The 24,937-nt window shown below is 43.9% G+C and overlaps 1 protein-coding gene and 1 non-coding gene across 2 annotated transcripts in view; one reads left to right on the top strand and one right to left on the bottom strand.

The window, feature by feature from the left end:
- LOC124799208 (doublesex- and mab-3-related transcription factor 2) overlaps window positions 1-24,937 on the top strand; it is a 111,332-nt gene that overhangs the window by 55,395 nt on the left and 31,000 nt on the right. The window contains exon 3 of the mRNA XM_047262743.1: window positions 7,151-7,287. Within this exon, the coding sequence (XP_047118699.1) occupies window positions 7,151-7,287 (137 nt within the window). The remainder of the gene's footprint in view (window positions 1-7,150; window positions 7,288-24,937) is intronic.
- Window positions 23,335-23,408, bottom strand: Trnat-ugu. Its single transcript has one exon. It is a non-coding gene; the product is annotated as a tRNA-Thr (tRNA).

The raw sequence follows: 24,937 nt of genomic DNA, 5'->3' as shown, positions 1-24,937 counted from the left end.
AAGACACTGTGCATTCCGTTCAACTGCTCTTCCAAGTCCTTTGCTGTCTCTGACAGAATTACAATGTCATCGGCGAACCTCAAAGTTTTTACTTCTTCTCCATGAATTTTAATACCTACTCCGAATTTTTCTTTTGTTTCCTTTACTGCTTGCTCAATATACAGATTGAATAACATCGGGGAGAGGCTACAACCCTGCCTCACTCCCTTCCCAACCACTGCTTCCCTTTCATGCCCCTCGACTGTTATAACTGCCATCTGGTTTCTGTACAAATTGTAAATAGCCTTTCGCTCCCTGTATTCCAGTTAACGTTGTAAAAGCTTTCTCTAAGTTTACAAATGCTAGAAACGTAGGTATGCCTTGCCTTAATCTTTCTTCTAAGATAAGTCGTAAGGTTAGTATTGCCTCACGTATTCCAACATTTCTACGGAATCCAAACTGATCTTCCCCGAGGTCCGCTTCTACTAGTTTTTCCATTCGTCTGTAAAGAATTCGCGTTAGTATTTTGCAGCTGTGACTTATTAAACTGATAGTTCGGTAATCTTCACATCTGTCAACACCTGCTTTCTTTGGGATTGGAATTATTATATTCTTCTTGAAGTCTGAGGGTATTTCGCCTGTCTCATACATCTTGCTCACCAGATGGTAGAGTTTTGTCATGACTGGCTCTCCCAAGGCCATCAGTAGTTCTAACGGAATGTTGTCTACTCCCGGGGCCTTGTTTCGACTCAGGTCTTTCAGTGCTCTGTCAAACTCTTCACGCAGTATCTTATCTCCCATTTCATCTTCATCTACATCCTCTTCCATTTCCATAATATTGCCTTCAAGTACATCGCCCTTGTATAAACCCTCTATATACTCCTTCCACCTTTCTGCCTTCCCTTCTTTGCTTAGAACTGGGTTGCCATCTGAGCTCTTGATATTCATACAAGTGGTTCTCTTCTCTCCAAAGGTCTCTTTAATTTTCCTATAGGCAATATCTATCTTACCCCTAGTGAGACAAGCCTCTACATCCTTACATTTGTCCTCTAGCCATCCCTGCTTAGCCATTTTGCACTTCCTGTCGATCTCATTTTTGAGACGTTTGTATTCCTTTTTGGCTGCTTCATTTACTGCACTTTTATATTTTCTCCTTTCATCAATTAAATTCAATATTTCTTCTGTTACCCAAGGATTTCTATTAGCACTCGTCTTTTTACCTACTTGATCCTCTGCTGCCTTCACTACTTCATCCCTCAGAGCTACCCATTCTTCTTCTACTGTACTTCTTTCCCCCATTCCTGTCAATTGTTCCCTTATGCTCTCCCTGAAATTCTCTACAACCTCTGGTTCTTTCAATTTATCCAGGTCCCATCTCCTTAAATTCCCACCTTTTTGCAGTTTCTTCAGTTTCAATCTGCAGTTCATAACCAATAGATTGTGGTCAGAATCCACATTTGCCCCTGGAAATGTCTTACAATTTAAAACCTGGTTCCTAAATCTCTGTCTTACCATTATATAATCTATCTGATACCTTTTAGTATCTCCAGGATTCTTCCAGGTATACAACCTTCTTTTATGATTCTTGAACCAAGTGTTAGCTATGATTAAGTTGTGCTCTGTGCAAAATTCTACAAGGCGGCTTCCTCTTTCATTCCTTCCCCCCAATCCATGTTCACCTACTATGTTTCCTTCTCTCCCTTTTCCTACTGACGAATTCCAGTCACCCATGACTATTAAATTTTCGTCTCCCTTCACTACCTGAATAATTTCTTTTATCTCATCATACATTTCATCAATTTCTTCATCATCTGCAGAGCTAGTTGGCATATAAACTTGTACTACTGTAGTAGGCATGGGCTTTGTGTCTATCTTGGCCACAATAATGCGTTCACTATGTTGTTTGTAGTAGCTAACCCGCACTCCTATTTTTTTATTCATTATTAAACCTTCTGCATTACCCCTATCTGATTTTGTATTTATAACCCTGTAATCACCTGAACAAAAGTCTTGTTCCTCCTGCCACCGAACTTCACTAATTCCCACTATATCTAACTTTAACCTATCCATTTCCCTTTTTAAATTTTCTAACCTACCTGCCCGATTAAGGGATCTGATATTCCACGCTCCGATCCGTAGAATGCCAGTTTCCTTTCTCCTGATAACGACGTCCTCTTGAGTAGTCCCCGCCCGGAGATCCGAACGGGGGACTATTTTACCTCCGGAATAGTTTACCCAAGAGGACGCAATCATCATTTAATCATACAGTAGAGCTGCATGTCCTCGGGAAAAATTACGGCTGTAGTTTCCCCTTGCTTTCAGCCGTTCGTAGTACCAGCACAGCAAGGCCGTTTTGGTTAATGTTACAAGGCCAGATCAGTCAATCATCCAGACTGTTGCCCCTGGAACTACTGAAAAGGCTGCTGCCCCTCTTCAGGAACCACATGTTTGTCTGGCCTCTCAACAGATACCCCTCCGTTGTGGTTGCACCTACGATACGGCCATCTGTATCGCTGAGGCACGCAAGCCTCCCCACCAACGGCAAGGTGAAAGGTTCATGGGAGAAGTGCGGAACTGTGGGGGGAAAAAAGGAAAATAGAAACCGTGAGCGGTCCAAGAACAAGAAGTATAGTACAGAGCAGCTTGAAACAATAGAGGCGTCGTGGGTAACTGGTTAGTGTTGGACTGCCGCGTTCGACGATCCGTGTCCAAAACTCCGTGACAATTTTTTTTTCTCTCTCTCGCTGTTCGCTGTATTCAGATTTGCGTCCGTGTCGTGGTGTTACGTCCGTTTCCAACAGCGAGGTGTAACGAATGGAGCTGTAATTTGATTCTGCACAACTACTCTATTGGCAGCCGAAGGGAAGTGGCTTTCGAATGGCAACCGCAAACTTTTGATGACACGGCGACAAGTCAACCGAATCCTCGTAAAAGACGTCTGGTGTGTCACACACGGCATTAGCAACATTACCTGTGTCATATGATAGGACCTAATTTCTACGTCTGGTGAGTGCGTGTGATATGCATCCTTACCCGATATAGGTGTTCGTATGAATGTGCATGCGATGACTCCCAAGGAAATGATGAAAACATAATAGTTTGTCACATAAACTTCAACAAATGAACGCAAGTTTCACAGTCACTCAGTTTCTTTTTGCTCTGTCAAAATATATGTTTTCAACGTTTTTCGAGTTGCGTTCCGTTTTGGAAGTTTCGACGCTTAAATTCCTTTGTTGTAACATAGCTCACATCCGTTTATTTGTTGTTTTCATTTCTGTGAGACGTCTATGTTGTATTTCGCCTGCTCTCGCTATTCATCACATTTACTTGCGACGTTAATGTATTCTCAGCACATGACTTATACTCCATAACCAGTGTTTAGTATGACAACTACGAGACTACAGAAAAAGAACAAACATTCCAATGACCGGACGGACAGTTTATAAAGTTGCGAAACAAAATAATAAAAAGAAGTGCCATGAAGGGTGAAAGACCCCGGCTCGCCCTCTTCGCAGTCCAGCGCTGTGTCCGCTTAACCACTACGCCACGGGTCTTGAACTTTCCTCGACCTTGCACTTCTTAAGCTTGGACCGTTCACTGTTTCTACTTTGCTTTTTTTTTTCATAGTTCAGTACACCTTCTTCCTGTTTGCATGCTTAATGTGTGTTCAGTTTTTCACGGGCTATGCACTGGACCAGCTTACCACTAAATCTGAGGGAGGTGCAATGGGGAGGTTCCCTTGTCCGTAAGCTCTATCCCTAAATTTGTCAGCGCATGTAAGTAGTTGCTCCGGATTGATTCCGCTGCTACATATCTACATCTACATCCATACTCCGCAAGGCACCTGACGGTGTGTGGCGGAGGGTACCTTGAGTACCTCCATCGGTTCTCCCTTCTATTCCACTCTCGTATTGTTCGTGGAAAGAAGGATTGTCGGTATGCTTCTGTGTGGGCTCTAATCTCTCTGATTTTATCCTCATGGTCTCTTCGCGAGATATACGTAGGAGGGAGCAATATACTGCTTGACTCCTCGGTGAAGGTATGTTCTCGAAACTTCAACAAAAGCCCGTACCGAGCTACTGAGCGTCTCTCCTGCAGAGTCTTCCACTGGAGTTTATCTATCATCTCCGTAACGCTTTCGCGATTACTAAATGATCTTGTAACGAAGCGCGCTGCTCTCCGTTGGATCTTCTCTATCAACCCTATCTGGTACGGACCCCACACTGCCGAGCTGTATTCAAGCAGTGGGCGACCAAGCGTACTGTAACCTACTTCCTTTGTTTTCGGATTGCATTTCCTTAGGATTCTTCCAATGAATCTCAGTCTGACATCTGCTTTACCGACGATCAACTTTATATGATCATTCCATTTTAAATCACTTCTAATGCGTACTCCCAGATAATTTATGGAATTAACTGCTTCCAGTTGCTGACCTACTATTTTGTAGCTAAATGCTAAGGGATCTATCTTTCTATGTATTCGCAGCACATTACACTTGTCTACATCGAGAGTCAATTGCCATTCCCTGCACCATGCGTCAATTCGCTGCAGATCCTCCTGCATTTCAGTACAATTTTCCATTGTTACATCCTCTCGATACACCGCAGCATCATCCGCAAAAAGCCTCAGCGAACTTCCGATGACATCCACAAGGTCATTTATGTACATTGTGAATAGCAACGGTCCTACGACACTCTCCTGTGGCACACCTGAAATCACTCTTACTTCGGAAGACTTCTCTCCATTGAGAATGACATGCTGCGTTCTGTAGTTACGAGTGGAACTGCACTCGTAAGAATTTACAGCCTGAGAGGAAGAAGTGCGAAATTATGAGATAGCCGACTTAGCATCTACTGTGTTCGGTCCAGAATTTTGGTTTGTTGTGGGGTACTTCCTATTTCTCCACTCCCCACGTCTCGGTAGTCTGCTCACACACAAGAGCGTGGTGGTACCGTGACGTACTCAAATACGTGCCGCACCTATGCAAATAATTTCACTTACACGTCGGTACAGAGCATCCGGTCACTGATTTGCACAGCAAAGTATGTCCATCGCATATTAAAGGCAATTTGCGTATATGCAGAATCAAACACAATAGTGCCAGATGGACTGGCGTAGCGGGTCTACTATCATGTGTCGGAGGGCCAGAGGCCCTGCCATCTTACGCGGCCACCGTTGTAGCAGCGGACAGGCCCACGCGACATGCCCATTGCTGCACCGTCTACCGGAGCTAGCTGCGGCCGTGCTATGAAGCCCGAGTGTCTCTGCCCTTTACTCTATATCAATTCTCAGGCTGTGTGGGGAATCTGAAACAGTGTCCGATACCAGATCCCAGACGTGTTATGTAGGTGACAAATCATACGACGAGGTAGGTTTGCCAAAGTTTCGTACGCTCCTCAAATTGTTTGTGGGATGAACTGAAGTGTATGGTCTTGCATTATTGTGCAGCAGTAATGCCATTTGGTACCCTAGTCAAAAAGGGCAAGCCAACAGGGTTTACCATTCTCGCCAAATGTTGGTGACCATTCAGCCTCCCTTCAACAGTTACCACATCAGTGTTGTTGTCATATCCAGTGGTTTCCCACACCCTGATTCCAAGATTTGGAAAGGTAATTGTCTCGAGAAACGCTGCTTCCTGTGACGTTCCACCATGTCGTCTTCAGACGCGCTGGCGCTGCTCTGACCGCCGTGAACAGAAGCGAGGCCTTTTGCTGAACACCGAAGAATCCCATCAAATGTTCCAGTTGACTCTTGGCTCTGCATCACTCGAGTCTCTGTCGTCAGTGGTGTGATGCCAGGGTAAACGACGCTTGGCAACTCCAGATCTCTCCTGAGCTTTCAGTGATATGCTCCAGTCAATTAGTGGTAATAATAATAAATAATGGCGTGTGACGAGGGGCTCCCGTCGGGTGGACCGCTCGCCTAGTGCAAGCCTTTCGATTTGACGCCACTTCGGCGACTTGCGCGTCGATGGGGATGAAATGATGATGATTAGGACAACACAACACCCAGTCCCTGAGCGGAGAAAATCACGCTGACCACTCTTTTATTATTATTATTATTATTTTTTGTTCGCGGCGGACGTCCGATGACATTCGTTCAGGTTGTTCTTGATCCGTTCACTCAGTTTTTTTATTACAGAGGGTAGCTAAACCCTCCGACCGAATACGCTGACCTACCGGGGGGCGACTGTACGGATATCAGTTGTTGCCGTCTGTCTATTGCTCAGAGCCAACTGAACTACCCTAACATGTCGTAATCCAGCCCTTTTGGAAGGGACTTTCCCTACATTGTCGTCTTAACCTGATCTCATCACGACTGGTTCTCCAGTAATTCCAGTACACCCAACTATCTGTGCGATATGTCCGTATGATGCTTCTACGGCCACCATACCCGCGATTCACTTTCTCAAACTCCGAAAAATGGTTATAATCTGCACTTCCACATCTTCTGGGCATTCTGTCTTACAATTGCCACCTGAAAAGTACCAGCAACGTTAGGCAGATCCAAAAGCCGTCGTCTACTCACACCATTCTTCATCTGTAGGTTCAAAATGGTTCAAATGGCTCTGAGCACTATGGGACTTAACTTCTGAGGTCATCAGTCCCCTAGAAATGAGAACTACTTACACCTAACTAACCTAAGGACATCACACACATCCATGCCCGAGGCACGATTCAAACCTGCGACCGCAGCGGTCGCGCGGTTCCAGACTGTAGCGCCTAGAACCGCTCGGGCACTCAGGCCGGCCTTCATCCGTAGGAATGGCTTTTATCTAGACTGAAAGAAAATATCTCTTAAGGATGCAATTTTAACTAACGTATCCCACAGGCAAGAAAAAGCTGTAGTTTGGTAGCGTTCGATTAAAGTGTTGGTGCGTGTGGTCTGAGGCATCTTGTCACGGTTCGCGCGGCTCCCCCGTCGGAGGTTCGAGTCCTCCCTCGCGCATGGGTGTGTGTATGTTGTCCTTAGCATAAGTTTAAATTAGATTAACTAGTGCGTAAGCCTAGGGACCGATGACCTCAGCAGTTTGGTCCCATAGTCCTTACCACAAATTTCCAGTTTTTCCAAAGTGTTCGCTGTGTAACTCTCTCCATTCCCGTCAGTTTATTTGAACAGCCAGAAACCTGCGCTCGACAAATAAGGAACTGGACTCTGCGGTGCGTTGCAGACAGCAGTCGAGCGAGGACAGCCCGGACGTGAGGTCTCGCCTGCAGTCAGCCGAGGCGCTGCTGGCCCAGAAGCGGCTCTACCAGAAGCACCTGCGCTCGCTCCAGCAGAACGCCATTGCCAGAGACCTTCTGCAAGGTGAGCCAGTTAACTTTCTTCTTTGTGTAAAAAAACAGTTTTGTTTCAGAATGAAATTTTCACTCTGCACCGGAGTGTACGCTCATACGAAACTTCCTGCGCTGTGTGCCAGACCGAGACTCGAACTCGAGATCTTTGCCCCGAGTTTCAATCCGGCACACAGTTTTAATCTGCCAGGAACTTTCATATCAGCACACTCTCCGCTGCAGAGTAAAAATTCCATTCTGGAAACATCCCCCAGGCTATGGCTAAGCAACATCTCCGCAGTATCATTTCTTCTAGGAGTACTAGTTCTGCAAGGTTCGCAGAGAAGCCTCTGTGAAGTTTGGAAACTAGGAGACGAGGTGCTGGCAGAACTGAAGCTATGAGGACAGGTCGTTACGGGGGTAGCTCCGTTGGTAGAGCATTTGCCGCGAAAGGCAAAGGTCCCGAGTTAGAGTCTCGGTCCGGCAACACAGTTTTAATCTGCAAGAACATTTCAATGGTTTTATTTTTCAAAATACACTATCTGATCGAAAGTATCCGGGCACACCTATGCAGAGCAGAACTGACCAATAGATCTCACGAGAGGCGGACCCGCTGGTATAAAAAGGTGGCGGGAGTCTTGCGTTGTCAGTAGAGTAGCAGCTGACTGGGTCGGTTAGGAGAGTTCATTGACTTCGAACCTGAGCAACAGATCCATCAGCGACATTTCATCACTTCTAGCGTTGCCCAAGTCGACTGTTGGCGATTTGATTCCGAAGTGAGAAAGTGAAGGAACAATCACAGTTAAATTAACATCAACCAGGTCTCAAATACTGACAGACAGGGACCGTCGAGAATTGCAGACGGTGGTTGTAAAAACAGCCTGGAATTAGCAGAAGGAATCACTTGTGAGCTCCAAAGTGCTACCTGCACTCCAGTTTCTACAATGACTGTGCTTACCGAGTCAAAAGGCATGGGTTACAGTGGTCTCAGCAGCTCCATATACCTTACATTTCTGTAGTTAAGGCCAAGCGATAAAAAGCGACAGTTGCGGTGGTGTAAAGACACTGGACAGTGGGTGACTGGAAACAAGTGACTGGAAGTGATGAATCGGGCAGTGAGAGTCCAGTGGAAGGGTTTGGGTTTGACGAAAGCCTGGACAGCGTTACCTGGCATTATATTTAGTGCCAACAGTGAAGTGCAGGTGTGCTGGTGTTTTTCGTGGTCCCCTTATTATGATGAACAAAAAGCTAAGTGCGGATACGAGCACATTTTACAGTATTGTGTATTGCATGCAGTAGAGGAACAGTTCGGAGAGCATTGTTTCAGCATGTCAAAGTAGTATCTGTGAGGCAATGGTTTGTCGACAAAGGCATTCCTCAAATGGATTTGGCCGATGCTGAGGCCCGAACTGAGCGCAGCTGAACACCTCTGGGATGGGAGAGAACGTCAGCGTCGCTCCAGACCCAGCGTCCAACGTCACTCCTCTGGTCACGGCTCTTGAGTATGAATTGGCTGCGATTCCTCCTCAGACCTTCACACACCTCACTGAAAGTGACCCTAGCAGAGCTCAAACCGTCATAAGGACAAAGGATAAAAACACCCCTTACTAACGTCCATTAATAGGTGTTCGGATACTTTTGATCAGATATTATACTCTTCTTTAAAATGTATGCAATTTTTCTTGAGCCGCGCGCGGTAGCCGTGCGGTCTAGGGGCCTTCCCACGGTTCGCGCGGTTACCCCCGTCGGAGGTTCGAGTCCTCCCTCAAGCTTGAGTGTATGTGTTGTCCTTAGCGTTAGTTAGTTCAACTTAGATTAAACAGTGTGTAAGCCTGGGGACCGATGACCTTAGCATTTTGGTGCCACAGGAACTTACCATAAATTTCCAAAAAATTTTCATGATTTCGAACCAGTTCTGCAAACATTTTCCCCATTCTGATGTTAGCACTCCGTAACAGTTTCGGATGGATTCACCTGCTTATTAAAACAATGAAAATCACAACTCCCTGTCTTCTGATGTCACCAATTTGTGCCAGAAAGCATATTATCAATAGAATAAAAATTATATAAATAAAATATTTTTCACAAATGTTACAAGGGGCGTTGCATTCGCACTGTCGAGATAAGAAAAACAAAACGAATTGGTCTTGTCTACGGTAACAAATATATGAAATTGACTCTTCTCAATCTCATTCATAATTGTGCAAATTCATTGTGTAGAAGAACTATATTAAATAATTTGATAATTCTCTCTGTGTAGTGTGTTTCTTACAGGAATTTTTCCCCTCTTTCTATTCGAACTTCTAGTATTCATATTGGTGAAATGTCTCACCATCCTCTAGTAATTTACGTATATAGTTATAATCTTATTATTTACATCAGGTGAATAAGGGCAGTGAGACATTTGTGCAGTGTTTTCGTCCATCAAATAATAAATTGTTTGCGGTGCAACAGCTAGGCTAGCATTGTCATGATAAAGAACGATGCGACGTTTCCGGTTGTTTCTTGTGATTTTATCAATGGTTTGTGTAAAAGAAATTGTCAACCATTCAGTACTAACTGTTCTACGAGCCTCTCAGGTAGTGGTCATGACCTGTCCAGCGTAACAAAAGAAATCAGCAATCATTTTCTTGGAAGTACTTCGTAAACGAACCATTTTCATTGGTTTTATGTCATCCTGGGACATTCATACAACTGAGTGCTGCTTAGTTTGCTGCTTGTACGAATACTACGTATCCAATTTTCATCTCGTGTGATGGTGTTGGATACGGATTTTGCGTGTCATCCATCGAAGTTTCTTTACACCAATTGATACTAGTCAGTTTCTCAGCTGCGGTCATATCATGCGGAATCAATCGGGAACAGATCTTTTCTTCAGATAAGGTTTCATGTAAATTCCGATGTACTGCTGTATTCTATATACAGTATATTGAGAAAAGAGACAATTGTACTCTATCTGGTGAAGACGTCAAGCGTTTCGAGAGTAGCTTCTACGTGCTGTTGTAAACCTGAGACTTTTCCCTGATGTATCACGCATACGTAGCAATCTCTCAGCAACTGTATCGTCAAGTTCTAGCAAAGAAGGGGGTACTTAATTATTTGTTTAATAATATTTTCAGACACGGATTCATACAAGAGGCAAAACTACAAAGTCTATGACCGCAATCACAGAGCGTCTGCATGAAAATTTGACAAGAAGGAAAACTTCATACGCGAATTTCTATTAAAATACGTATTATTCTCGATATTCTGAACCCACCGAAGTTTGCCTCGATACAGGACCATTGAATGGTCGTGGCAAAGCAACTTCATATCTGCCGAACATATACACTGCGCATCAAAATTAAAGGATCGCTTTTTGGAAACCCCGTAATTGCCTCTCATTGGAACCATAAGTTTGAAATTTTGCTCAAAGGTGCGTACCATCTATCTCTGTAGAGATGCTAAAGGGTGCGCTTGCGACGTAAAAAATGAAAAAAACTAGATGCCACAGCTCGGAAGTTCATGTGATCTGTAAGGTGGGTGAATGATGTCACACTGGCGCCAAATTTCACCAAAAATCTGACCAACGGCGCTGTGGACATGTCACATTTTGAGAAGGTCATCGCAGCCCCTCTTACCCACATTTCACCCCCTCTTTTGACGTCTCTGTGATGGAGGTCAGAACAGAAACACCCAATCTTAAAATCACGGGGTTTCTTTATGTGCGGCCGACGAAAACATTTCAGGCACGCCGCCGCTCATAGTACACTCGAAAAGGCCAAAGAGGGTGACGTAAAGGGCTTAATGAAACCACCCCTTTTCCAGGGGCGTTGATTACCACGTATTTAGCGGTCGAAAACGTTAATTTGCATTGCGACCAGCAACAAGATGATGGTGTTGACGATCTTCGAGACTGCTGACGTTTCTGTCCATTTCTAAAGACATTTTTGGGCTACATTTACATTGAACGAGATCACACGCCCTTTGAAGTGCAGCGCGACCGTAATTTTTGCTCTCGTATACAGGCTGGAACCACTACGGACCATTCAAAGCCATTCAACGAAATCTGAACGTGATCCGTAGCAGCAAGTGTTACTTACGCTTTTTGAGCCCTCCTTTTTTCCGCTCTCCTGTGGCGTGATGAAGTGGGAGTGAAACATTAACAAGTGCGTGAATAAAACAAGAGCAAATGGTCCCTCTAAGACCCCAGGTCGGCAAAACACACACACACACACACACACACACACGAGCGCACACTGACATATTTTGTGTTCAGACATAATGACTTTTCTAGACTCCGAGAAGCTCATCTGCAGAAACCAGTACGGTTTTAGGAAACAGCGGTCATGCGAGACACAGATGGCCGTCTTTGTGCATGATATACAACAGGTTCTAGATACCGGCTCCCAGGTGGATGCCATATATCTCGACTTTCGAAAGGCGTTAGACTCAGTTCCGCACTCTTACGGCCTATTCTATGACATATGAGGCTGGATAGAAAGTTTTCTAACAGACAGAGAGCAGTATGTCGTCCTGAATGGGGAGTCTTCAACAGGAACAAGCATAACATCAGGTGTGGCCCAGGGCAGCGTAATAGGTCCGCTGCTTCTTACGATTCGCATAAACGATCTGGTTGATGGTATTGACAGCAGCATTAGTTTGCCAATGAAGTTGTAGTCTACACGAAAATAGTATCACACGAAAGTTGTGAGCAAATTAATGAGGCTTTGCAGAACATAAGTGTGTAGTATAATGACTGGCAGTTATCTCCCAATATTAGTAAGTGTAACCTACTGCGTATAACAAGGCGAAAATCCCCATTAATGTACGAGTACAAAATAAATGGTCAGTCTCTGGAAGCGGTAACGTCCGTCAAGTATGTGGGTGTGACTATTCGAAATGATCTCAAATGGAACGGTCAGATTACACAAGTGACGGGTAAGGCGAACTCTAGATTGCGGTTTATAGGTGGAATCCTGTAGCGATGCAACAAAGGAAATAGCTTACAATACGTCAGTTCGTACAGTCGTAGAGTATTGCTCTTGCCAGTTGGGTCTGATTCAAGAGATTGAGAAGGTCCAAAGAAGAGCAGCAAGATTCGTGACTGGTACATTTAGCCATCGCGAGAGCGTTACAGTTCTCGTAGAAAGTTTGAAGTGGGACACACTTTCAGACAGACGACGCGCTAAACGGGAGGGGCTGCTCACTAAATTCCAAAATCCGATCTTAGCCGAGGATGTGGAGCATATATTATTACCACCAACTTTCACATCGCGCAATGATCACCATTCAAAGATAAGCGAAATAAGAGCTCGTACCGAGGCGTTCAGAGAGTCGTTTTCCCCTCGCGTGATCCGCGAGTGGAACAGAGGGGGGAAACATGACTTTGGCGCGAATAGTACCCTCCGCCACACACCGCTTGGTGGCTAGCGGAGTATATACGTAGATGTAGATGTACTTGGAAGGTGACCACCACTGGTTAAGCGTATCATCTAAGTCCACAAACTCTCAGCTTCAATCTCGTTCTTCTGTGTCACCGTAAGTTCTTACAAGGGAACCTCCCCATCGCAGCCCCCTCAGATTTAGTTATAAGCTGGCACAGTGGATAGGCCTTGAAAAACTGAACACAGGTCAATCGAGAAAACAGGAAGGAGTTGTGTGGAACTATGAAAAAGTTTAGAAAAATATACAAACTGAGTAGTTCATGCGTAACATATGCAACATACAGGAGAACGTGGGTTCAGGAGCGCTGTGGTCCCGTGTTTAGCGTGAGCGACTGCGGAGCGAGAAGTCCTTGTTTCAAGTGTTCCTTCGGGTGAAAAGTTTACTTCTTTATTTTCGCTAAGTTATGATCTGTCCGTTCGTTCATTGACGTCTCTGTTCACTGTAATAAGTTTAGTGTCTGTGTTTTGCGACCGCACCGCAAAACCGTGCGATTAGTAGACGAAAGGACGTGCCTCTCCAATGGGAACCGAAAACATTTGATCGCAAGGTCAACCGATTCCTCCACAGGAAAACACGTCTGATATATTCTATATGAAACTGGTGACGGCATGTGCGTCACATGACAGGAGTATGTTCTCGACCCACCTAACTTGTACACTTGGCGAATGGGTACAAAGATTGTTCTACCTTGCCCGATTTAGGTTTTCTTGTGGATGTACTAATCACTCCCAAAAAAGTGATGAAAACATAAGAGTTTGTCACATAAACTGAAAATAAAAAGTTAAACTTTTCTCTCGAGGGAAGACTTGAACCAAGGTACTCCCGTTCCGCAACTACTCACGCTACCACGGGACCACTGCGCTCAAGAGTTTACACTAACCTTTATATTCCATATCTTGTGCATGGACTCCTCAGTTCGTATATTTTGCTTATTTTTTCATAGTTCCATACAACTTTTTCCTGTTTTCTCGTTTGATATGTGTTCAGTTTTTCAAGGCCTATCCACTGTGCCAACTTATAACTAAATCTGAGGGGGGTGCGATGGGGAGGTTCCCTTGTTAGCTCAAAATTATCAGTTACTACCCTCAGAGGGTACTCTGATAACTATGTAGCAGTGCAGAACTGGTATCCACGAATCATGTGAGAGACGGCTCGACGTGTTGATGTGACAGAATAGCAGAAAGAAGTAATCGTCTTTCGAGGAGCCCACAGGCATACCGTGAGTGAATTTGCACGGTTTGTTGATGCATCAACGCTGACTGTCGAACGTGTCTAACAGGAACTGTGTACCGCACACAACCCCGCATAACAGCATGTGTCGTAAAAGGACTCTTACTGACGGAGACCGGAAATGATTCAAAAATGGCTCTGAGCACTATGGGACTTAACAGCTATGGTCATCAGTCCCCTAGAACTTAGAACTACTTAAACCTAACTAACGTAAGGACATCACACAACACCCAGTCATCACGAGGCAGAGAAAATCCCAGACCCCGCCGGGAATCGAACCCGGGAACCCGGGCGCGGGAAGCGAGAACGCTACCGCACGACCACGAGCTGTGGACCCGGTAATGATTGTCACGCCTTGTGAATGACAATCGGTTTTAAACCAGACAGGAATTGCTAATGTCAGTGGATGCAGGTTCATCGCGAAAGAAAACTGCGCACGGAACTGCATACGAAGAGCCGGCCGCGGTGGTCTAGCGGTTCTAGGCGCGCAGTCCGGAACCGCGCGACTGCTACGGTCGCAGGCTCGAATCCTGCCTCGGGCATGGATGTGTGTGATGTCCTTAGGTTAGTTAGGTTTAAGTAGTTCTAAGTTCTAGGGGACTGATGACCACAGTAGTTAAGTCCCATAGTACTCAGAGCCATTTTTTGCATACGAAGAACATTCTGTGTCGGATACCTCGCAGAAAACTGTGGCTGACAGTGGCACATAAAGTTACTCGTCTGCACTGGGGCAAACAACACAGAAACTGGATTGAAGCCGATTGAAGACGTCTATTGTGGTTGCACTAGTCGCGATTTTCTCTCTCTTTCAAATAATGGAGCTAAGCCGCAGTGTGTAGTTCCATCTGGACGGAGTGTTTAATATTTAGAGGTGTTTTCAGTGCCATCACTTTGGCCTGCTCATTCAGGTTTCCGTGAACGTGGACCAGGAAGTTCATTTCAATATTTTCGTTCACCAAGTATTAGCATTTCTTCTGTATCTTAATAAGTATGTCGTGTCTGAGAAAGATGAGTCTAATTTTTTATCTACCAAAATACCCATTTTTTTTTCAAACAACGATATTGTCGTCTTGAAAGTAGTTCCCTTTGGCGGCTGTACACCGGTGAAGTCGTTGTTCCCAGTCTTGGTAACTGAGGGGCTTCGTCTGGTAGGGCCTTTAACATGTCGATCACATACATTTGAATGAAACTCTCAAGGAAGTTTACGATTCGTCAATAACCAATAAAGTGACATTGAACATAAATTTTAGTTTGAAGAGGGAAAATGACAATGTTAAATTAAATGTAGATGGTACCTCTATAGACAGTGTAACAAATGCAAAATTTCTAGGAATGAATACTGATTCTCAGTTGAAGTGGTGTGAACACACAAAGGCACTTGCAAACAGAATGTCATCAGCATGTTATGTCCTTAGAATCCTGTCTTCAGCGTGTAACATGCAGTGTCATTTAGTTACATACTATTCATATGTACACTAAATTCTTAGCTATGTCATTCTTTTTTGGTTAACAAATGCACAAAACATGGACAAATTTTCAAACTCCAGAATAGAACCGAAAGAATAATAACAAAAAATACTAGTCGAACTCATTGTAAAGATCTGTTCAAAACACTGGGGAATTCAACTGCTCCGTGTGAATACATTTACCAGCCAGTTGTACGCATCAAATGTAACATTAGTAATTACTGCACAAACAGCTCTGTCCATGACCATGGAACAAGAGCTGGACTCAACTTAAATTTACCAAGAAAAAATAAACATAAAACTCAAAACAGCATTAAAACTCTACAGTAAATTATCAAAAGAGATTAAAGAAATTGCAAAAATACACTTATTTAAAAAGGCAGCTAAACAGTATCTGTTATGCAAAACATCTTTACATTGAAGGATTACTTAGATGAAGCAGAGTAGGGGTTTGGTAAAAAAAATGATATACAAATAAATAATAATAATAATGATTATAAAACATCCAACATTTCACAGAACACCTTCACACTATTTTTTTCGTTCTTTTTTCCTTTTCTAGAAAAACTTTCCCCGAAGCGATGCATAGCACAATACTAACACCTCTTCCTCTTTCTGAGTTCAACATCTCGCTCATTATAGAGGGATGCTAACTCAGTTTTTCAGGATAGCAAATGGGAAGTTGCGGTACAGAAAATGGCTCAGAGATCACCAGTGTGTGTGTGTATGTGTGTGTGTGTGTGTGTGTGTGTGTGCGCGCGTGTGTAATGAGTGAAGTGTTATGAAACAATGTGTGAATGTAGTGTCTGATAGTGAGATATGAGTGAACAGTATCGCATTACAATAAGTTAGTTGTAAAAGAAGTATACCAGGAGTAAATCTAACGATTGTCTCTACATCTACATGGATACTCTGCAAATCACATTTAGCTGCCTGGTAGAGAGTTCGTCGAACCACCTTCACAATTTTCTACTATACCAATCCCGTATAGCACGTGGAAAGAACAAACACCTGTATCCTTCGGCACGAGCTCTGATTTCCCTTCTTTTATCGTGGTGATCGTTTCTCTCTATGAGGTCGGTGTCAAAAAAATATTTTCGCATTCGAGGAGAAAGTTGGTGATTGGAATTTCGTGAGAAGATTCCGTCGCAACGAAAGACGCCTTTCTTTTAATGATGTCCAGCCCAAATCCTGTATCATTTCAGTGACACTGTCTCCAAAATTTCGCGATAATACAAAACGTGCTGCGCTTCTTTGAACTTTTTCGATGTACTCCAGTCAGTCCTATCTGGTAAGGATCCCACACCGCGCAGCAGTATTCTAAAAGAGGACGGATAAGCGTAGTGTATGCGTCTCCTTAGTTGATCTGTTACATTTTCCAAGTGTCCTGCCAATATAACGCAGTCTTTGGTTAGCCTTCCCCACAACATTTTCTATGTATTCCTTCCAATTTAAGTTTTCGTAATCGTAATTCCTAGGGATTTGGTTCAATTTACGGCCTTTAGATTTGACTGATTTATCGTGTAATCGAAGTTTAACGGATATCTTTTAGCACTCATGTGGATGATCTCACACTTTTCGTTATTTAGGATCGACTGCCAATTTTCGCACCATTCAGATATCTTTTCTAAATTCTTTTGCAATTTGTTTTGTTCTTCTGATGACTTTATTATTCGATAAACGACAGCGTAATCTGCAAACAACCTGAGACGGCTGCTCGGATTGTCTCCCAAATCGTTTATGTAGATAAGAAACAGCAAAAGGCCTATAACATTACCCTGTGGAACGCCAGAAATCACTTCTGTTTTACTCGATGAGTTTCCGTCAATTACTACGAACTGTGACCTCTCTGACAGGAAATCACAAATCCAGTCACATAACTGAGACGATATCCCATAAGCAATTTCGCAACAAGCCACTTGTGTGGTACAGTGTCAAAAGCCTTCCGGAAATCCAGAAATATAGAATCGATCTGAAATCCCTTGTCAATAGCACTCAACACTTCATGTGAATAAAGAGCTAGTTGTATTTCACAAGAACGATGTTTTCTAAACCCATGATGACTGTGTCAATAGACCGTTTTATTCGAGGTAATTCATAATCTTCGAAAACAATATATGTTCCAAAATCCTGCTGCATATCGACGTTAACGATATGGGCGTGTAATTTAGTGGATTGCTCCTACTACCTTTCTTGAATATTGGTGTGACCAGTGCAACTTTCCGGTCTTTGGGTGCGGATCTTTCGTCAAGCGAACGGTTATATATGATTGATAAATATGGAGCTAATGCATCAGCATACTCTGAAAGGAACCTAATTGGTGAACGGCCTGGACCAGAAGACTTGCTTTTGCTTCACTACTCCGAGGATATTTACTTCTACGTTACTCATGTTGGCAGTCGTTCTTAATTCGAATTCTGGAATATTTACTTCGTCTTCTTTTGTGAAGACATTTCGGAAGGCATTTTTATTAACTAACTATAAGTCTGCAAATGTATGCGTGTACGAATTAGCTAATTTTAAATTGGTCTAAACTTGTAAATACTTTGAATGTCGTATATCCTTGTAAAAATAGATCTACGGATGAATAAAGCTACTACTACTACTACTACTACTACTACTACTACTACTAACCCTCTTCAGAGTCCCAAAATGACGTCCTTTTAACACATTTTTCAATTTCGGGGAAACAAAATTCATACGGACTCATATCAGGTGAATAGGGAGTTGGGAGGGCTGCGGAACAACATGAATGCCGTTTGAGGTCAAAAATTCCGAGATGGACGTGGCCGTGTGACATGAGGCACTGTCATTGTCTGCAGTGTTTAGTTTCACTCGATTTATCCTTTTCCCCAGCCTTTGAAGGACAACTTTGAAAAACTCTCGGTGGCAGGTTGCCCTAGAAGAACAAATTCTTTATGCACAATACCCATACTGTCAAGAAGCATATCAGCATTGTTAAGAACTTTGATTCTCTTACTCGAGCTTTTGTCCTTCGAGGAGATGTCTTGGTGTTGCACTCTTCACTTTGCTGTTTTGTCTCAGGCTTGTGCTAAAAAATGTAGGATTCATCACAGGTGCCTGCCCTATATACCGTACACTTGAAACAGCGAACAAAATATTAAGTCACCTGGAGCCTTTACCCTGAGACCTGCCTCAATAGCCGAGGCTGCTAAGGCACCCGTGTGCAGTGGCGCTCGGTTCGGAGGTACTCTGATTCGACTCCTGCTGGTGATGGAACCATTCGTGACGACTGGCAATCCTCTCAAGATGATCAACGAACACATTTCTTCGATTGCCCTTCTGCTCAGTTTTGAGGTTTTTCGGCACCATTTTCGCACGTGCAAAACTTCAGTCGATATTTGATTTACGGTGAAAATGTTTAACCGGGAACCCGTCATCTTCATTGTTAAATGTCGTTCGGGATATCACAAGAGCATGCACAGGTTCGACATTTTCGTCGGTTTTTGAAGTTGGTCTCCCTGAGCGAGGTTCATCATGAACGTATTCTCGGCATTACAAAAATGGTTTGTGCCAGCGAAACACATGTGCTCTTGATAAAAATGTTCCCCATAGACCTGTTTCAACTATTCGAAGGTCACACTTGCGGGTCCCTCAGGTTTAACACGAAACTTGATGGCATAACGTTGCTCTAAATTCCGCTGATCCAATTTCGTAACACACGACAAAAACATAACTTCACTGACGGCGCTTTCAAAAATCACTGATGGCTGTAGAGAGTGACACTCGGACTGAGCGTGTGGAAGGGATGAACTCACCTGTCTATACAAGTAGGACAACACGCCGTTGCCAGATCGCTCGCTCTGTTGTCAGTCTCATTACATTTCTCACACACCTCGTAGGCTGTGGACACTCCTATCTATCAAGATGAACAGCCGAGTTCACACGGTTTCGTGCGTACGCTCCTTGTTTGAGGAAAACTTTCAGGCACCTCGGCTGGCCTGCCAGATTACCCGATCGTATTCCCGTTTAGTGAGCAAAAGTCGAAAGTAATGCTAATAAAAAGGGGAAGGGGTAAACACAGAGCAACATTTAGTATCGTTTTAAACAATGTTTTACAAGTTGAACAATTAAAGTACTTGGATATAATTACTGAGTGCCAACGGCCTTGCCACAGTGGTAACACCGGGTCCCGTCACATCACCGAAGTTAAGCGCGGTCGGGCTGGGATAGCACTTGAATGGGTGACCATTCGGTCGGTGTTGGCAAGCGGGGTGCACTCAGCCCTTGTGAGGCAAACTGAGGAGCTACTTGATTGAGAAGTAGCGGCTCCGGTCTCGTAAACTGACATACGGCCGGGAGAGCGGTGTGCTGACCTCATGCCCCTCCATATTCGCATCCAGTGACACCTGTGGGCTGAGGATGACACGGCGGCCGGTCGGAACCGTTGGGCCTTCATGACCTGTTCGGGAGGAGTTTAGTTTTTTATAATTATTCATTCTAAATTTTTGTTCAATGGACACACACAGTACATGACTGAAATATGCACGAAATTTATTCATTCTTTAGCTAAATCAGCAAGGCTCAACCGGGGACTGGGTACAAGAGCGATGAAAATAATTTACAAAGGTACCAGTAACTGGCATATGCAGCTCCCGTTTTGATTCAAGCACTAAGAAGAAAATATAGCTCTGCAGGTTCGAAGAATCCAGTGCGTAATCAGCATACATAGCGACGTCTGCTGAAGTGTTGTGCATTCTGTCAGACCTTACACCAAATCTTAAGCAGTTGTACCGGTATCTTAGGGTCTTCAGTAAATATCAAGAATGAATAAAAATATCGAGGTGAGGTTTTCGCTAAGTTACAGCTGACAATGTAGCACATTTACTGACATTCCCAAGTAATTTGTACGGTTTATAGTCGCTGGACGACGATAGAGACTTCGCTTTTTTTTTTTTTTTTTTTTTTTTTTTAAAGAAGGAACTATACATTTTTTCTGCGACATTTCAGTGAAGCTTCTAATAGTATTTAAACGACATAACATGTATGGGACTTGATCAAATAGTGTCAAGGTAACAGCGCCGCAAACCAGTCCCGGCGTCAGGAGAAGAGATTCCACAAACGTCTGCCCTGTTATAGTTAATGCAAGCAAAAACGTAACTCAGGTACGGTTCGTGTGTTTACCTGTGCTCTTGATGCCTATAAATCTCTGTTCTGCTGTTGTAGCAATCACATAACTTGCTCGTAAAATTATTGATACAATCACAATGTATACGACAGTCGAAAAGATGAATATCGTTTATGGTGAATGTCACCAAACCACTAGAGCGGCGGTGCGATCGTACGCTGGAGAGTATCCAGAATGTGCCAAGCACTCACGACCTGTCTTTGCAAACATTATTTTAAGAAAAGTTGTAGAAACTGGAAGTGAGAAGAATAGAATACGCCAAGGAAAAAGAAAGCCAACTGATGAAGGAAAGGAAACTAACGTTTTAGCAGCAGTAAAAGGCGTCTCGCAAGCAAGAGTGGGAACTGCGCACACAACGTCCCATCGTGTTTCATCCTCTTCACACTTTGCTGCATGTACAGCTCCATGGCAATGACCTCCAAGATTGCTTCCAATTCTCCGAATATTACTTACGAAAAGTGCGAAATGATGTGGCATATCTAAGCCCAATTTTGTTTACGGAACACTTCTATACTTTTATCTGCGGTGAAAATCAACTTTGAGTGCTATTAGGAAACACTGACGTGTCCCAAAGGCATGAAATCCCTTAAAATACGAGTGTGTGTTATCGCTAACTCCAGATGAACTTCAACGCGCAGTGTCATTTCTCCACAAATACTTTATACCGTGTAGCAATGCTCAAAGTCAATAATTTGAGCACTTGGCATGACAGCCGTGATAATAAACACACGAACCGTACCTGAGATACCTGTTTGCCTACATCTGGTATAATAGGGCAGACGTTTGCGGGGGAACCTCTTCTCCTGATGGCGGGACAGTGCTTTGCGGAGCTGTAATCTTTATATTATTCTATCAAATCTCATACATGTTGCGTCGTTGAAGTTCTCTTCAAAGCTTCGTTCAAATGCCACAGAAAAGTTTATACACTACTGGCCATTAAAACTGCTACACGACGAAGATGACGTGCTACAGACGCGAAATTTAACCAACAGGAAGAAGATGCTGTGATATGGAAATGATTAGCTTTTCAGAGCATTCACACAAGGTTGGCGCCGGTGGCGACACCTACAACGTGCTGACATGAGGAAAGTTTCCAACCGATTTCTCATACACAAACAGCAGTTGACCGGCATTGCCTGGTGAAACGTTGTTGTGATGCCTCGTGTAAGAAGGAGAAATGCGTACCATCACGTTTCCGACTTTGATAAATGTCAGATTGTAGCCTATCGCGATTGCGGTTTACTGTATCGCGGCATTGCTGCTCGCGTTGTTAGAGATCCAATGACTGTTAGTAGAATATGGAATCGGTGGGTTCAGGAGGGTAATACGGAACGCCATGCTGGATCCCAACAATCTCGTATCACTTGCAGTCTAGATGACAGGCATCTTATCCGCATGGCTGTAACGGATCGTGCAGCCACGTCTCGACCCCTGAGTCAACAGATGGGGACGTTTACAAGACAACAACCATCTGCACGAACAGTTCGACGACGTTTGCAGCAGCATGGACTATCAGCTCGGAGACCATGGCTGCGGTTATCCTTGACGCTACATCACAGACAGGAGCGCCTGCGATGGTATACTCAACGACGAACCTGGGTGCACGAATGGCATAACGTCATTTTTTCGGATGAATCCAGGTTCTGTTTACAGCATGATGATGGTCGCATCCGTGTTTGGCGACATCGCGGTGAAAGCACATTGGAAGCGTGTATTCGCCATCGCCATACTGGCGTGTCACCGGGCGTGATGATATGGGGTGTCATTGGTTACACGTCTCGGTCACCTCTTGTTCGGATTGACGGCACTTTGAACAGTGGACGTTACATTTTAGATGTGTTACGACCCGTGCCTCTACTCTTCATTCGATCCCTGCGAAACCCTACATTTCAGCAGGATAATGCACGACCGCATGTTGCAGGTCCTGTACAGGTCTTTATGGATACAGAAAATGTTCGACTGCTGCCCTGGTCAGCACATTCTCCAAATCTCTCATTAATTGAAAACGTCTGGTCAATGGTGGCCGAGCAACTGACTTGTCACAATACGCCAGTCACTACTCTTGATGAAGTGTGGTATCGTGTTGAAGCTGCATGGGCAGCTGTACCTGTACACGCCATCCAAGCTTTGTTTGACTCAATGCCCAGGCGTATCAAGGCTGTTATTACGGCCAGAGGTGGTTGTTCTGGGTACTGATTTCTCAGGATCTATGGACCCAAATTGCGTGAAAATGTAATCACATGTCAGTTCTAGTATAATATATTTGTCCAATGAATACCCGTTTATCATCTGCATTTCTTCTTGGTGTACCAACTTTCATGGCCAGTAGTGTAGTTCCAGTAGACAAAAACAGTCGGTGTCGTAATTCGGCGAATATAAATGATAGTAATTACCTGGGAATGTTAGGAAATTCGTCGTATTGTCAGCTATGATTTGGTGAAAACCGCACCTCTATTTATTTATTTATTCTCGATATATTTGGCGTGACCTATCTTAACTGCCTCACTATGTATCAGTAACGGACCTATTACACTTCCTTGAAGTGTTCCTTTAATTATATTTACAACTGACTATTTGGTTCCAGACTCTGGCCCGATCCTCGATAAACTTGAATTTTTATTTGTAAATAACAGTGAAAATCTGTATCAAACACCTTTCTGAAGTCAAGGAACACGCCGTCAACCTAAGTGGCGATGTCTACTACACTTTGGTACTTATGGACTAACAGTCATCTGAAATTAGAATTATATTAATAACTTCAGCTGCTAACGGGCGTTGATATATATCAACGGGGACAGGTGAAAATGTGTGCCCCGACCGGGACTCGAACCCGGGATCTCCTGCTTACATGGCAGACGCTCTATCCATCTGAGCCACCGAGGACACAAGTGAATAGCGCGACTGCAGAGACTTATCCCTTGCACGCTTCCCGCGAGACCCACATTCTCACCTTGTATGTCCACACACTACATTCGTAGTGTCCCACCGCAACACACTCATTACTCGTGGAAGACATTCTTTCCAAGTCCCGTAAGAGTTTCGGGAATATGTGTGCACAGAAGAAGGAGGTCATGGCCGGTGTTGACAGAACTATGTACTTATATGGATATGGTGGACACCATATACATATAAGTAAACAGTGATCTTAGTTTCGCAAGATTTGTGTTTGTGGAACCCATGTTGATTTTTGATAGCGGAGATTTTCTTTCTGCATAAACTCTATAAAGAGTGAGGATAAAATATGTTCCATAATTCTATAGCGGATTGGTGTCAGCGACAACGGCCTATAATTATGTGCATCCGACCTATGGCCCTTCTTAAAAATGGGAATGATCTGCGATTGTTTTTTTTTCCCAGTTGCTGGGTACTCTTCGTGGCTTCAGCGACCTACAATGAAGTACTGTTAAACGGGAGAGCGTGTTCTTTCGCAAAATCTCTGTAGAACCTTACAGGTTCCTCATGTGGCCAAGGTACCTTTTCGCTGTTAAGCGACTGCAGTCACTTCTCTATTCCTTGATCACTTATCTCAACATCTGCCATTTTGTGCGATGACTGAAATGAAGGACCCTATTACTCGTACGATGTTTCGCAGTGAAACCCAGCGGGGTGGCGCAGTGGTTAGCACACTGTACTCGCATTCGGGTGGACGACGGTTCAATCCCGCGTCCGGCCATCCTGATTTAGGTTTTCCGTGATTTCCCTAGATCACTTCAGGCAAATGCCGGGATGGTTCCTTTAAAAGGGCACGGCCGATTTCCTTCTCCATATCTCCCTACTTCGAGCTTGTGCTCCGTCTCTAATGACCTCGTTGTCGACGGGACGTTAAACACTGAATTCCTCCTCCGCAGTGAAAGAATTTCGGAAGACCGAATTCAATTTTCAGTCTTCTGTTATCTTCCGTGCGGTGACATTGTGGTTATTGAGAAGCTGAATAGGTAATTTCGATCAGCTTACTGACTTTACAGAAAACTAAAACTTCTTACGGATTTTAGCCAGACCGGTTGCCAAAATTCTGCTTTCGGGTTCATCGAATGCTTTTCTCATTGCTCTCCTTACGCTCACTTTCGCTTCTTGCTGCTGTTCGTCAGCTAGGCTTGGACTTCGTATAAGTCTGTGTTAAAGCTGTATTTGTTTCCGTAACAGCTTTCTAACAAGGCTATCAAACCACGGTGGGCTTCTACCATTCCTTAACACCTTGCCGGGAACGTACTTGTCTAAGGTGTATTGGAACATGCTTTCGAATTTTATCCATTTGTGGTCCATATCTTCGTACTCAGAACTAGGTGTCTGATGTTGAGTATTCAGATATCATGCCATTTCTATCCTGTTATGCTTAACAAGCAAAAATAATTTCTCAACTTCCTTAACATTCCTTGTAATAAATAGTACCCTCCTCTACGTTAACTGATTCG

The sequence above is a fragment of the Schistocerca piceifrons genome, chromosome 5 (assembly GCF_021461385.2).
Source record: "Schistocerca piceifrons isolate TAMUIC-IGC-003096 chromosome 5, iqSchPice1.1, whole genome shotgun sequence".
Lineage (NCBI taxonomy): Eukaryota > Metazoa > Arthropoda > Insecta > Orthoptera > Acrididae > Schistocerca > Schistocerca piceifrons.
The sequence above is the reverse complement of the archived record's forward strand: the minus strand, read 5'-3'. Positions and strand labels throughout refer to the sequence as shown.